Source organism: Lates calcarifer, linkage group LG21, assembly GCF_001640805.2.
Source record: "Lates calcarifer isolate ASB-BC8 linkage group LG21, TLL_Latcal_v3, whole genome shotgun sequence".
NCBI lineage: Eukaryota > Metazoa > Chordata > Actinopteri > Centropomidae > Lates > Lates calcarifer.
Window position 1 is genome coordinate 1,529,289 of NC_066853.1, and position 16,473 is coordinate 1,545,761.

At 42.4% G+C, this 16,473-nt stretch overlaps 1 protein-coding gene across 1 annotated transcript; it reads right to left on the bottom strand.

Moving 5' to 3' along the window:
• Positions 1-247: 247 nt before the first annotated feature.
• zgc:162698 (Transmembrane protein 87A-like) lies at positions 248-15,217 on the bottom strand. The gene is given in 23 exon segments (XM_051065607.1): positions 248-2,976; positions 5,564-5,594; positions 5,690-5,742; positions 5,830-5,891; positions 6,027-6,100; positions 6,189-6,292; positions 6,834-6,892; positions 6,971-7,077; positions 8,380-8,459; positions 8,550-8,643; positions 9,276-9,375; positions 9,457-9,640; positions 9,727-9,788; positions 11,060-11,177; positions 11,365-11,397; positions 11,551-11,610; positions 12,404-12,457; positions 12,534-12,641; positions 13,228-13,293; positions 13,295-13,326; positions 13,430-13,502; positions 14,705-14,950; positions 15,176-15,217. Coding segments are annotated over 23 exon segments (1,869 nt in total). The 5' UTR covers positions 15,203-15,217; the 3' UTR covers positions 248-2,934.
• Positions 15,218-16,473: the final 1,256 nt, after the last annotated feature.

The following is a 16,473-nucleotide window of genomic DNA, read 5'->3' on the forward strand; positions in this document are numbered from 1 at the left end:
AAAGCAGGTTGGAAAATGATCTACAGCTGCTTTGTATGACTGTGTGTTGCTGCTGCGAGCAGCTGTTCACATTCATGCATCAGGCAGGAGGACTGGTCAAGGTACAGTGGCTGATAAGCACCAATCCAATGAGAGATGGAGATAAAACTGCTGCTTTTCTGGACAGTCTGATTCACATCGCAGCTGAGGAGACTGAATCCTGAAGGACAACACACACAGGACACAAAGTCACAACACCCACACCCAGTGTTTTATCACTTTCCCAGTTTTTATTATTAACTTTTGATTTAATTGCAAACCAAACAGCACAGTAACTTACATAACCCAGGACAACGACAGACTATGAACTGGAACACATTTAAGCTGTGGAGACATCAAACTGATGCAGAATCCACACTGAGCCTTTCAAACCCATTAACAGCAAAAATAACAACAAGGCTTTTAAATATCAGTCTGGAGCATGAAGCATGTAGACAGTGAAACATCTTTCACTTGTAATGGCTCTGAACTCCTGCACACTGGATTTAAAGTGAAACAATACTAGATGTCACACCTGTCTAATCTAAACTGAATTGGCTTCACCAGTTCTGCTGTAAAAACAAAAATACTCAATCTGACTTAAGTATGTCCAGATACTCATATTAAAGACCTCAGATTAGGATCATGACATCCATAATTTCAGCCTCAAACCTCGCTGAGGCAAAAACCCAAACGCTGAATGTGATGTTTGTGATAACAGCGAGCAGAGCGCGAGCTGCTGCAGGCTGATGGGAGCAGACAGCAGAGGGGGAGAGTGGACTTTCCAGCGGCTGAACTGGTGATGTATGGAGCATTTAGTCCATTCAGACAAGTCACTGTCAACACTTAAAAGGCTGGAACACACACACACACACACACACATATAGAGGATAGTCTTTATGTTCACATGTACACAGAGAGCTGGCTGCCAGCTGAACAGGCCACTCAGAGGAATAATGGCTGCTGTCGTGGAAAAGGCTGAGAAAGGAGTAAATATGTGTGAGTGTGTGGAAGCAGACAGTGTAAGTGACCATGTTTATACAGTTAGAGATCGTGTTGAAGCAAACAAACAAGACGACACTGGGGAGGACATCGGACACCTGAACAGATGGACACACTCTGAGAGTTTGTCTGGCACTTTTTTACAAATCATCATTTTTACTTTCCTGTTAAACAGAGACAGGAAAGAGAGAAAGAAAGAAACTCAGTAAAACTCCTGTCAAAGACCAACGTTTGATTGGCCAATCAAACTCTTTGTATCGCCTCATGTCTTATGTTTATTAGTCGTGGCTGTGTGAGAGGAAATACAGGAACTAGCCTGCAGTCTGTCTGTCTGAAGCCATGCTAGCATCTCAGTGAGAGAACACATCTTAGCTTAGCCTGTTAGCATTTTAACATTCGGCCATTAGCACTAAACACAGAGGACAGCTGAGGCTGATGGGAATGTCATTAGTTTGGCATTGGCCAAATCAAAAGATGAGAAGTTACATTAATCTTGAGGGTGACGTGAAAAACGTCATTCTTATGGTTGAGCTAGAGGAAAAAAATCAGAGGAACACCAAAGTCACCAGGGTTCATCCACAGGGCAACATGGATATCTCCACCAAACTTCATGGAAATCTATACAATACAGACATGTTTCCATGAAAGTAATTTAAAGGCAGTCCATCCCATTGTTTAAATTCTTCAGACTGGACTGATCAACTGACACTGCAAAGCCTGGAGGCATTCAGTGACTGTAGGAAAAGAAAAAATGGTGAAAAATAAAGAAAAGCTGTGCCTCAGCCATCAGCTCAACTGGCTCAATCTACAACAAGACACTCAACAACGGCGCGATGGCGTCCAACGGCTGATTGTCGGTTTGGTGAATCAGAGCCTATAAACCTCTTCAACAAGGTTCTGCAAACCTGAAAACTGAGGAGATCACAGATCACTAAACACACACCATCAACATGGAGGACGTAAAGTGACAAAGTGAGATTCACTCTGCAGCGGTTGCAGTTCGCCAACGCTAAAGATAAAAGCAGTATTTTGTTAAAGTCAGTCGAAGATATTCTAACTGTTCACTGACTTTGATGAGTCAGATGGAGGAAATATGTCGATCTTTTGTTGCAAAAACCTGTTCACACAGACACAAAGAAAAACAAGGAAATACAATAAGTCTCACTCAGCAAAAACACAGAAGATATCAGTAAGTTTATAAAGAGAAATTGTCCGAATGTGAACAATTTCATGGCTCAAACTGGACTGGATGCAAAGAAAAACCTCCCTCAATGACCTCAACGTAAGAAAACATTTCATTCTCATTCACGTCCATTTTTTTCCTTTCTGATTTACAGATTTGGTTTTTACAGGTTGAAGGGATGCCAATAAAACTCTCTCACCACGTATGAAAAACAACCAAAACTAAATCCTGACAGCAGTGACAGGGGGAGCTGCTGTCGAGGCAACAGTGAACACACCAAATGTCTGACGACACAAGATCTGGAAATCACATTTCTGTATGTAAACGGTGAGAAGGTAAAGAACCTCATTAGCATTATTTGTCAAAATATATTGTATATGTATATATATATATATTTATATATAGATATAAATACAAACAGGCAATAAAAAGAAAAAATAAAAAGGGTCTGTGTGTCGCTGTGATTGATTTTACTCCCAGTGTATGTACAATCAAGGCTTACAAAGCTGATAAATTCAGGGATTAATCACATACCGACACCACCGTCTTCGTAAAGCAAACACTCGTTCTTCTCTGCGTTCCCTCTTTCATTCACCAGTTTGTCTATCTCTCCTCACATGTGCATTTAATCAGCCATCCCTCTCTTCTACTCCACCTTGTACACCGATATTAATCTGGATTATTTCTCCGTCTGATTACCAGACTCAACTCCAACTCCACGTTCTTCTGCTTCACTCCATCTTGGACATCTCAAACTTGGTTGTCATGATTTCCTGCAACAGAAAATGATTCAATCAGTCAACTACCAGAGGAAACTTGGTTCATTTATATCTGTACTAATCATCTGATCTGATGAACCTGGTTGATCTTGTATGTTTTGTGCGAGTATTAATGTGTTACTGTGACAGCCTCCACTCCTCTTCCAAAGTGGGAGGACAATTTCTTTGTGGACCACATCTTGTCTGGTCATGTTGGAACAGGTTAAGGACTAAACACACAGTGGGAAGCTCACTGCTGTCTAAAATATCACTGTACGCTGCAGGGTTAGATTTCCCTGTGAACTAATGGGCTCAGTAAAAACCAAAAGAAACAGCCCTGAAAGAATGTGGACTCAGGTGGACTGCCATTAGTCTGAGAAACAAACACCCTGAACACTCGACATGTATTTACTGCAAAGAGACGGTTATAAACTTACTAAAGCTGCATTTATGGTCAGCACAATATGATGGAAATGTGTCAACAACAACACACTGTGCTGGTTTGTCTATATCGCTCAGCAATGCAAAATGCAAGCTGCTGAAGGTTTTTTTGAGGTACGCGCCCTAACCACTCGGCTATCAGGTCGCCCCTGTGTAGCTACATTTCTAAGGAGGTGAGCCATCTTTGTTGGCTCATGTCTTCCAATGGAGTCGTCTGAATCTGATGAATGCGGGACCTGCACATTGTTTTCGTGAAGGGGTAAAGGTCAGAATGCAACCTAAGGGGATTCAGCTGCAGTGCCACTTATGGCCACTAGATGCTGCTCCAGTAAAACTCTGACTGTATTGATGTGAAGTCAGTCATTTCACAGGAAGCTGTTAACAGTGGGTTTACATTTTTCAAATGTTAGCTTAAGGTTTTGAAATGTCCCTTTGAAAAATCCTTGTGCAAAATAAGGTGGAGGACGGTGTACACCATTTTACCCCCCCCGCTCTCCCTCCATCTTTAATCAGTGGCAGTATTTCAGACTTTCTGAATCACCCTATCCTCCCTTCTCTCCCCATCTCCCACCCCGCCCCCTCAGCGAGGAGGCCGACGTTGTTAAGATGATTCCTTTAGTTGCAGACGTGATGGATGAAAGCCGGAAACGGACGAGTGACAGATGAGATCACTGTCGACATGAAGAAGCCAATTTGTCCAGTTTTAATAAGAAGTCTGGTTTAAAGGGGAAGCTAGCTCTGCTTCTTTGCTTCAATACTAGTTTACCATTTCAGGCAGACTGATGGAGGAATACGTCAGGTGACGAGCAGCAACCAAACAAAGCCAAACCTTTTATTTTTAGCTCCTTTTTTTCCCTAAATTCTGCATTTACCAACCAAAGAAACCAGCGGTATGCTTCAAGTTTCTCGTCTAATGAGCACTGGGATGGCGGCAGGGCGAAGCACTGTCCCTTTAATTCCCTTACTTAATCAGGATAAATTACATAATTTGTCATAATAGGGATAATGGGCAGGTTAGGCTCAGATTTCTCCTTAATTTACCTCTTAAATAACTAGAGTGCATTACATAATCTGCCATTAGGACATGAATAGTGGGGAGTTAAGGCAATTATTTCCCCTTAATTTCATCCTGTAATAAGGGAGATTCATTACATTGTTAGTGTTCTCTCCCACGTCAAACAGCCTGTGGTTGAAAACATAAAATCATCGAATCATCTTCATTTTGCCTCCTTCCCTTCCTCACAACACAGAGAGTATAAAGGGCGAGGACTTAATATTTTCTATGGATTTTAATATCTATCAGTGAGCACACAGCAGCTTACATAAGAAACTGATTTTACATAAGAGGCACTTTGTTGATTGTTGGATGACTTAGAGAGGTTCAGCTCAGAGATCAAAGAGTAAATAATTTGGGAAATGGTCAGAATGAACAGGAAACATCTTCAACATAAAGTCTGATAAAACAGACAGTGACTGAACATCAGAGAAATGATCTGTTTTCTTATATTCTGTGGATTTTTGTGTTGATGTAACCGTCAGTGTCTGCAGCAACAAACAGGCGTCACACCTTCATGCTGTTCTGCTCGCCATGACAACAGAGAAGAGGATAAACAACTCAGTGACGTACCCATGGCGACTGATGCTCTCTGCTGACTGTCTGCTGCCCCCTGCTGCTCACAAATATAATACAAGTGTGTGTGTGCGTGTGTGTGTGTGTGTGATACTTGGTCTCAGTAAAACAAAATGATGAAATATTCTTTGCTGTAAAAAAATGTGTTTTAACCTTCATACATGCCAAGTATTTATGAAGTAAACTAACTTTGATGAGTTTCTATCTTTTACAAAGATCACCATCTTCTCTTCTTCTTTGGTGTTTACATGTTTTTCTGGTAGTTTTCTTGTAGTTTAAAGCAGATGCACATCTATCTGCACCTGATGTTTAACAATAACTGAGAAGGGTTTGACTGTCTTTGTTTTAATTGTGCACAGTCGCATTCATTTTCAGGTTCAGTTCATTTCAGCTTTAGGCGATATTTAAAGATAACATGCAATTTGACCAAAGCAGCCTCCGTTTAATACCTGATACACTGAATAGAACTTTGTTTTATTTTAATCTCTTACTGTCTTTGAGCAGTTAATGAATGAAAACCAGAGGACTCACCTCATCAGAGTCCAGCAGGGGGGGCAGGGCGCTGTGGAGAGAAAACTTTCAGCATCACCTCTGAAGTAATGGAGTACAGTAATAACTTCTGCTGTGTAACAATCAGTAGCATTGATGATGACTTACACGTCTGCCATAGATGACGGGATGTTCTCTTCCACCCATTTCAGATCCTCGTCCTGGAAAACACAACATAACGAATAAAAGCCTGACGCCCGACACACGACATCCTGGTTTTACTGCCTCCAAATGTTCTCATCACTCACCACTTTGTTGGGCTTGGCCGTGCCGTTTGAATCACTTTTCACGCCCCTCATCTTCATCCCCTCTGGAGACATTAAGAGATTTTAAAAATACAAAGAAACAGATGAAATTATGGAGACGAAGACGTGATTTACATCATGATAAAATACATTTGATTTGACTAAGTAGTAAAGTAGAGAAAGAGCGGCAAGTTTCTGACCGAAGGCCTCGTTCATCATGGGCTCCTTCTCCTCTTCCTCACTCTCTTCGTCCACCAGAGGACTGAAGGCATACCTGTTCCACAGACAGAGAGACTGACTTCACTTTACAGCTCGAAACAGGATGGAAGTTACAGCAGCAGCCCCGACACACATCCCCTAACCTCTGGTTATTGGCCGACGGTCGCCATAGGAACATGATGACCAATAGGATGATGGAAAACAAGAAGCGCCAGAAGGCGTCGTCGATCCACAGCTCCCTCCAGTCCTGCAGACAGACAGACAGACAGACAGACAGACAGACAGACAGACAGACAGACAGACAGACAGACAGACAGAGGGGTTTATTTAATGAAAACACCAAAATGTTCATTCACAGGAAGATGAAATGCTTTTCTTCCTCCGCTGGCCTGAAAATTTCCCCGACAGAACTTAAGAGAAAGTAAATCAAAGAACACATTCAGTTTAAAAATGTATGAGTAGGAGGAAGTCACACAGATGATGAGTTTATACTGAAATATTCAGACAAAGGGTGACAGACTTTACAGGTGTTAAAGAAAGGTCAGAAAATTAACTATTAACTTTCATTAACAGAGAAAGCTTAAGAAGGTAAACTCCCAAACAACCGAATCAGCCAGAATAAGTTTATGTATGACTAATTATCTTTAGTTCAACCTTCAAACAAAATGAAAAAAACTAATGAAACACAAAGGAATGAATCAATAAAATAAGAGGAATTGGAGAGCAGCTTTTCCCACTGAGCCGTCTTCACAGTTTAATCTGATCAAATCCAAACGTCAGCTACTTACAGACAGACATTTGGACATCCTGAAGGTCTTGGTCGTCCAAATGATGAAGATGACCGACGCTGAAAAACACACACAAGCGTTAAACTCCTGACATGAGCTCCAGCAAACGATGAACACAATCAGAGAGTTTCTCGTACCTATAACGGCGAAGATGAGCGTGTTGGTGAAGTGTCTGTAGAGAGAGAGCTTCACCACGTTCCTCCTCAACCTCAGCAGCTTCATGGTCTGAGCCAGACTCACAAAGATGTGACAACGCAGTCAAGGAACATCAGCCACAGGTTGAATCAATGTAAACAGCTAAATATATGTTAAAATTGTTCATGCATCACTAAATTAAAGTTAATTCAACTGTTAATTATAAGACAATGCTGAGCACAGACAATACGCGCTGATGAACGAAGCAGAAACGTAGAAAAAAATAGAGGAGAGAGAGATAAACAAACTTTCAGTAATAGTAAAAAAGGGGGGAAGGTGCAGTAGCAGATATCCACCAGCAGAGGGTAGAGTCGAGCACAGCCAGAGGAATAGCAGCCAGGAGAACTACATCATCTTCAGCCTAGAGAGGAAGAAAAGAAAGGGAGAGGGAGGGAAAGAAGGCAGCAGATTGATGAAGGGTGGATTGGCGAACAGAGAGAGTGAAAGGAAAAGAGAGGGATGAGAGACGTGAAAACAGAAACGCAGACACAGGTAAAACAGCAGCTGCAGGTCATCCTCAGTTTGTTTGTTTTGACTGACTGGGGGCACCAGGTGGGCGGGGTTTAACGGTTGTACAGGGGGTCAGCCATCACAGAAAAACCTTACTGTCCCACCCGGCGAGCGAAACACAAACGGTCAGATCTGCAGAGCCCGACATGCAGAGAGGAGCCAGAGTCCAGACGGGAAGACAGACAGAGGACGAAGCAGGTTCTGGGCTTTTATCGCCCTCTTGTGGCTGCAGCAGGAACAGCAGCTGGAGATAAAACATTCCTGTGTCTCTCCTCACTGACGTTTGATTTAATCGCAGCCAACACTGAACTGAACGCGGTCATGTTTGGGTTGATCCCAGCAGACATAAAGTGAGAGTTTGAAATTGGTCGTGACAGCTCTGGAAAAAACAAACTGTCTGACCTCAAAAAGGCCGGTTGTGAAAGTTGTGTGTGGTGATTAACTGCAGCATTTCCTGCTTATGATCATTAACCAACCCTCATGATTTCTTCACTGTAGCTGGATGAAACACATCAGATGTTGGTGTGTTTCTGGTCACACACAACCTTAATTCAACGTCATTCCACTGACTGTATCAACACAGTCTAAAGGATGTCTTGGTCACACTGAAAAAAGACCTAAATCCCATCATGCAACACGATGTTGCTGCGCAGGTTTCGAAGCCGAGACGCCGCTGCAGTTACAGCAGCTTGTTTACTCAACACCCTCAGCCCAGATTCTTCTGTTACAGCAGTCAACTGTGGTTTTAATTACAAACCATCACTGCTGTGTGTCATTGTGTTGCACTGATACAGGAAGTGCGTGCATGCTCATGTTCATCTTTGTGTACATGTTAAAGGATATCCACCAGACAATACAGGAGTCAATGAAGGCCAGAACAATGTCACACAAAAGTCTACTGCTGTTGTTGTTGCCTCGATCCTGGAGGGAGAGACAGGTTAAAACACACACACACACACACACACACACACACACACACACACACACACACACACACACACTGTGACTTACAGCGTTGACCCGTAGGATTCCCTCGATGATGGAGAAGATCAGGTAGAGCAGACCGACGCCGACGACTCTGTGGAGCAAGGCACCAAGTCTGGGCCTGATGGAGACACAGATCAAGAGTGAGAGGGTTTAAATATTGAAGAGTTTTGATAAAACAAACAACCTGATGATGTGTGATGAGTATTTGTAATTTGGACCAGTATATTAATGAAAATGATCATTAGTTTTGACCCCTGAACAGCTCCCTGCTCGGGGGGTGGAGGGGTCGTACTTTCATTTCAGCCACCAGTTTTAAAGAATTCGCAGCTGAACATGTTTTTTATTTAGAGCGCCGACTCTATTATTATATGTGTAAAGCAAAATCCGACGCTTCATAAGGCGTCAACAGGTGCGTTTGAGATCTGTTTACTCAACCAAAGACATGTTGTTCTAAACATTACAAAGAAAACCAAGCAGAAAACTGCAGGCACCTTACTTCTGTTGTATGAGCTTTAACATTATCGCCACCTGCTGGATTGGAGTGCAACAGCCTCCTGCAGCGTCAGTTTTTAAGCCGTCAGCCACTAATTTTCCTAATCTCCCCAAGTCTTTAGACCAGATTGGAAATGCAGGCGACCAACGGCCTGAAGGGAACTTTTAGTTTCCTGAAGGTTCTGGGTGCTGATACAAGAAAACCTCAGGATGTTACGACTACAAATCCCAGACGTCTGTGAGCAGGTGAAAACGTACTTGACGATGCCGTATCCCAGACTGGCGATGATCACCAACACCCTGGCCAGAGTCCTCTTCACCGCGGAGAGCACCTCAGCGAACACCACCGCCCCGTCGACTGCAGGAGGACACGTTATCGTGCTTTTCAACCAGTCAGCAGAACCAACAACAAATCACCTCTGTGGGAGTTTTCACTGACCTGGCAGGCCGTCGTATCTGATGCTCTGGAACTCGGCGTAGTAAACGGCTTTCTCCAACATGCCCAGGAAGATGACTCCTCCAATCCAGAACTGGATCCTGAGCAGATCCCTCCAGTAACAGGCTGACAGAGCCAACCACAGCACCGCCAGCAGCACGTACACGATGCACATCACCATGTAGAACTGCGAAGAAGAGAAGGAGTTTCAAATTCAGAAAGTAACGAGGGATGGATTTATTTTCTTGTGTGTGTGTGTGTGTGTGTTCTTACCACCATCAGAGGCCACTCAGAGGCTGAGATGTAGCCGTGAGGACCCTCCATGCTGACCTGCACTGCAAACAGAAATAGACAATATTAGACCTCTTAAGCTGCTGCGACCACAGATCACTTTCTATTCAGAAAGAAGTGAAGAGGAACACAATCTCCTCTCCTCTGTCTTTGGTGTGAGTCTTTCTGTGTCACAGCTACACAAAGAAACAATGGTTTATACTCAGGAGATTGTAACTTTAAGAGATGGCTGCCTGATTATCAAACTTTTGAATACACAGAACACAGAACGTGGATTTTACCCAGTCTCTTACACTGGAAGCACAGCAGGAAAAACCAGAGGCCCGTGCTACGAAGTGAGTTCAACATACCCAGGATAACTTATCATTATCTTGCTTCATTAAACCTAAGAACCTGTGTTATTCTGCTCGAGGTTTCTGCCTCTTAAAGGAAGTTTTTCCTCTGCCACTGTCTCCTAGTGCTGCTCATGGTGGATCTGTTGGGTCTCTCTCTGTAAATACCTATTTTAAAGAGTATGGTCTAGACCTGCTCTATATGAAAAGTGCCTTGAGACGACTGTTGTTGTGATATGGCGCTATATAAATAAAACTGAATTGAATTGAACCAGAGTCTGGCTGAGCGGTCGTACGACTGCTGGTTATCAACCGTTAAAGTCGACCCAGGATTTCCTGATGGTTCATGTGACAGAGGCAGAGTTGTCAGAACCATGAGAAAAGAATCTAATATTATATGAGAGGTAATGCTGACAGCTGCAGGTCGTTTCTGTTGAAAAATGACATTTAACAAGGTGAAATGTGAACAAGAGGATCAAATGACTACAACAGAAACACTAGAAATCATTTCCAGTTATCAGAGTCAGGCTGAGGAGAGAGTTCATGTCTGAGGTCGATCGGACTGAAATGTTCTTTTAGAATCGTGGGAAATCTTCGACAGTTTGTGGATAAAAGCGTCTTTGTTCTATCAAAGTGAAGATCTAACAGTTAAACTCTTTGTTTGTTAGAAGCTTTTGTTGTTGTGGACATATGGAAAGACTGGAACAAAACGATTCCACTGATCTATAAAAGATATCTATTGATCTTTATAGTGAACTCTGTAGAAATGATGACACTAGTTTTCCAGTGATCTGATCACTCAGCATCAGTTACCATGGTGACTAACCGCGAATCCTGCTTCGTAGCACAGAGCTGTTCGATTCAAACATTCACACTGCTGCACAGCTAACAGGTAACGTCACTGATGGTCAATGGTTAAACAGGCAGCACGGTCCTGCTCAGACGACTGATAAAGTGTGTGTTGTGTTTAGGTGTGTACTGACGGTGTAGGCTCCAGGGCGTGGGGGGGTTAGCGGGGTCTTTGATCTCTCGGATGTTCAGGATGAACATGTAGGGTCCGTCCTCCCAGCTCTCTGCCACCACATCCAGACCAGCATCCTTCTGTTACAACGAGACACAGCAGCTTTGTCTGAGTGGAGAGGAAAATGTCAGCAGAGATAACACTGCTGGCTTAGCGCCGTGGATTTGGTTAAATACCGTGTCTGTAATACCAGACCTACATCCCAGGATTCAAACCAGCAACCTCCTAATCCAGCTGAGCAGGCTGACTGACCTTTTTAGAGGGGACAGCAGCTTTTCCTGTTTCTGCTGAGGCACCTTCCTTCGCTGATGCAGCAGGCTGAGAGATTTAATAATTACAAAGAAGAAATCGCTGAGGAACGTCGAGCATTTATCGTCAAACAGACAATCAAATCACCTTCTACTGTGTTTTACTCTGTACTCTACTTTGACTGTGTGTGTTGCATGTGCAGACCTTCGGCTTTGGAGGCGCCACCTCTCTCCTCCTCCGGCCTGAAGTCTTCTCTGTGGCTGTCTGAAAAACAGAACGAAGATTTAAGAAGAAGAAAAAAAAACAGGGAAACACATTCACAAATACATAAATATAACTCAACCAGCTGTGTTTAAGTGACAACATTATGATAGGATTTCTACAGAGACAGACCTTTTTATTAAAGAGGGAGATTCTTTTAGTTTAACCAGAAACATCTGTGTTCATTAATACCAGACTCCATTGACAAAAACAGGATTTTTACCGAGCAGAACAGGGGACTTGACTAATCTACTGCTGCCTCAACCTGTCACTCTGTTTGTTTTCTTAAGTAACTCTCAGTGGTGGAAGAAGTAATCAGATACTTTACATGAGTAACCACACAACAACAAAAACAAACTAACCGATCGAGTCAGCAGAGCTCCAGCAGCTCCCCATGTTTCTGGTGAGTTAAAATTGCTGCTTTTGTCAATGGAGTCTGGTATTAATAAACAGCGTTGTTTCTGGTTGAACAAAAAGGAGCTTCCTCTTTAATAAAAATGTGGTTTGTTTGCCGTCTGTCGACCTTCTGCTCACTGTGATCCCTGCTCTGTATTACTGACTTACTGTGTGCAAACAGGGTGATTACACAGCAGTTTCATATTCAGGTATTATCAGTGCCCTGCAGCCCAACATATCACAAACTAAACACATAAACACAGCTAGCGTGCGGTCAGTTTCTTCATAGCGAGTTGTCATGCTGACTCAGGATCTGCCATTTGCTTCTTCTTTATAAGTGCAGCTCTGGTTACGACAGAGCAAAGAGGCAGGAAGTGGAAGGAAGTGGATCACCTGCAGCGACAGGCTGTTCTTTCAGTCGTGCCTTCGCGTCAAAGGTATCCAGGCCGAACTGTGACACAAAACAAACACACACATGCTGTTAGATTCTTACTTTTGGAGTGTGTGTGAGTGTGTGAGTGTGAGATGGTGTCGGGGCTCACGTGTGTTTGGCAGTTGATCTCAGGATACTGGTGGAACACATAGTATCCACTTCCTCCGCCTGGTTGGACCTCCGTCGACCTGAAGTAATATCTGGCCTGGAGACACACAAACAATAAACAACAGACGGGACAAAGTGTTTGCGTCCTGAAGTGTTTGCATTAAAATCTGATGTTGTTCAGGTGGAGCAGATTTGTTTTGAACGCGTTCTCCAGAAGAGCAACTTGAAGGATTTCCTGCAGCATCTACTCAGCTCTACTCGACTCGACTCAACCCGGTTTTTAGGGGTCTCCATCAGGTGGTGGTGCATTGGATGAGTCATGACGCCATGGGAGTTTCAGCCCGCCTTGCTATGACCACCCCACCCATGTTGAGGTGGCACTCAGTTGGAATAGAAAACGACTGAAACCGAGTAGAGTAGTCGAGTAGAGGCGAGTAGTGTGAAAACTGTAATGGAAAAGCGGCATATGTTTTCCCGAGGCCGTCAACCTCCTTCTTCGCCACTTTAAAATTTTATTTTTTACTTTTAGAAGTTAGAAACTCATACAGAGACGTTTCAAAACGCACCTGCACTGTTTGGCATTTTATGATTTTCAGTCAAATAAAAGAATCTTTCCATTTTTACGTCATCAAAGTTTTCTTTACAGCTGAGCGTATCGTCACGCCTTCAGTAGAGCGTCTTACGTTCATTTTGCTGATCTCATCGTAGCAGTGCGAGTTCCTCAGATACCAGGAGATGTTCAGACGGAAACGGAGCTGAGGAGTTACAGGTCTCTGCCACCACTGCCAACAAACACACACACCTGATTATCATCCATATAAAATGTAGGACAGCTCCTTTAAAGACGGGAAGCACAAACACTGGAGGAGGAAAAGTTGTTCTTACATTTGAGATGGATAGAGCTGTTACTGAACAGAGTTTTAGTGAAGTTGAAGAGGTTGTTCTCCTTCAACGTTTTCTGGAAAAAAACAAACACATGATCAGACGTCCAGGGAAACTCACACCTGTTAGCTTTACTCTGCACTCTACTGTGGATATTCTGAAGCAACACAAACACAACCGAAAAAGAAAGACACAGAGGAACCATGTGATCAGTGATCGACAGGTTGAGACAGATGCACTTCCTCCTCCCACACTGCAATAAAACACTGTAGGAGGAGAGAGGAGAGCGCTGAGCTTCCTGTTTAACTGTAGATACATGGAACTGACTTATTATTGTCACTGAAGCCACAGAGATGCTGAAAACTGTTTCCTCTCCTGTAGGAAATTAAAGAAACACTTTCTCATGTCATGTGTCAGTGGAAAAAAACACGTTAACTGCTCAGTTTCAGGAAGAATCTCAGTGAAAACATCAGTGAAAGGTACAAAACAGCATAATTACTACGATAATGAATTCTAACGATTATATCATTTTAATATAAAAACATTAACGTGATCGATTCATCTATTTAAAAAAGATATTTGCTGGTTCCAACGATGCAAAAACAAGACGCCTGAAGGCATCGCTTTGGGCATTTTTCACTAATTTTATAGAATAAACAACTAATCAATGAGGATCAACAAAGTAAGAATCGATGAATTGATCGTGACAATAATAATTAGCTACAGTTTAAACTGCTGTTACTGTTATTATTATTATAATTATCACAGTTATGAATGTTCTCAGCCTCCAGTCACAACTGAGGAGCTGCAATACTGTTCTTATTATTATGATCACCTCATTAAACTCTTAATATCAGGATGTGCAGCTTCTCAAACTAAGATTAAATTAATAAAAAAAATACCTGCGGGTTTAGCTAAACAGGTATTTAGACTAACTAAACATCTGGACTGTCACACCTGAGCAGGTGTCCTACCTGTGAAGGTGTTTTCCATGACTTTATTACCTTCAGAAAACAAGCTAATGTGACTGAAACTCTTTGTCTCTTCCGTGATTAATGCGCTAACGCTATTTTCATGCTGCGCAACGCAGCGTGTTCCGGTGGACTTCCGGTGGTCCAGCAAACCACAACCACTTTAAACCACGTTAAAACAAAGCTGTAACTCCCGTACCCGCCTCTCTAACCGGGTTAACGTGGGAAACTGTTCGTTAAAAGCCTCCGGTACCGACAACACATCCAGTGCGTCAGGTCTGGTCGCCGATACAAGCAGGTAACTCACATTGTCGATGTCGAGGATCCATTTCCCCCGTTCGGACACTGCGCCGACCGGCCCGCTCAGCCAGGCCAGCACCAGCAGGAGCAGCAACGAGGACAAGAGTCCCGGACCGGCCCGACCCGGACCCGTGGAGCTCGCCATTAGAGCCAAGAGGAAGAAGAAACCAGCAGCAGCAGCCAAGCCACCGCGACAACTCACAACAAGCTGCTCTTCCGGGTTCCGGCTGACGTTGTCGGGAGTTGAGTGATGCTTTCAGGACCGTGGGAAATTAAATAACTCCTTTTGTTAAATAGTTTTAAAAATACAATAAATACCTGAATCATCCTTGCTGCGTACTCTGGAGTTGTAGTTCTAGCTTTAAACACCAAACAATAATAAATATCATCATTTTTATTAATGTTCAGTCACCCGTAAATGCTTCAGTTTGATCACTTAGATTTATTTTGAAAGTTCTGACCGGAGGTTGTACTGTACCATTATATCGAACCCGTGTTGACTCATGTTGGTGTCGTTCCTCACTGCGACCACTAGAGGGCAGCGAACAGTCACGGATTCATGTCAAGTCGAGGCAGGCACGATAGAAAAACTAGAAATAAATGAAAACAAGAAGAGATAAATAATAACAATAAGAATAATAAACACGTGCTCACTTCTGAACAATGAACGTTAATGTCTTATAATTTATTTTAATTTCATTTCCGGTTTCTTTTAGATCAATAAATCTAAACGTCATGTTGCTTTTATATTGAAAAGGTTAACCGGAAATATTACTGTGTTATCATGTCTAACTTGAGAGTCCTGGTGTGATCGCTAGAGGGCAGTAAACACTCACCAGCATCGAGGCAGACACGTAGCACGATCAAGACAAAAATAAGTGTATAATCACTGCAACTTTTGTTTTTAACTAGTGCTAATGTTATTTATAACAATCACAGTTATCTACATGCCATGGTATTAATAGTAGATTAATGACTAAGCGTGTAGTGTAAAACCCTCAGTTTAAAACTAGCTATTAGAGGTTACATCACTCTCTACATGACCGTCTGACAAGAAACCTGTTAATAAAATATTTCTAATATTATTTCTAATAAATACACTAACATAAATCTATAGAAATTAATATTAATACTCATCTTAGTGACGTTAATGAGTTAACACTGTGTTAATTTACGATAGTGTTGCAGTTCCTCACTGTGACCACCGGAGGGCAGCAAAGAAACGATTCTAAAACTCCAGCTGTGTAAATGTGGAAACAATATCACAGGTACTATCTTCTCACATCCGGTAAAATCCTTCAAAATAAAACATTAAGTAGCACGATCAAATAGATTTTTCTGCTCAGCTGGTTAAAGTTGCACGTTAAAAAAACTCAGTAGATATTTACATACATGTTTTGTCCTTTACTTTTGTTTTTAATCTATGTCTACAATCTAAATTTAAAATCAGATTTATGAGGTTCATTCTTATAGAGTTTAATATAGCTATATTAATAAAGTTAACGTTTATTGCTATGTTTAATGCGTTATTTTCTAAAAATATTTATTATTTTGTAATAACATATGTAAATCATGATTGTGCCTCTGTTTTTTAAACATCACTCCAATGATCAGTTCGACACAGAAAGATACAAAGATGCGTGAACTTTAAAGACAACAGCCTTCGACTGCAGTGCCTGAGCTTTCCCACTGACCCCTGAACGCACCAGAACTGTATTTCTTGTATTTCCCTTTCCACCCGCCTGGGTGTGTGTGTGTGTGTGTGTGTGTGTGTGT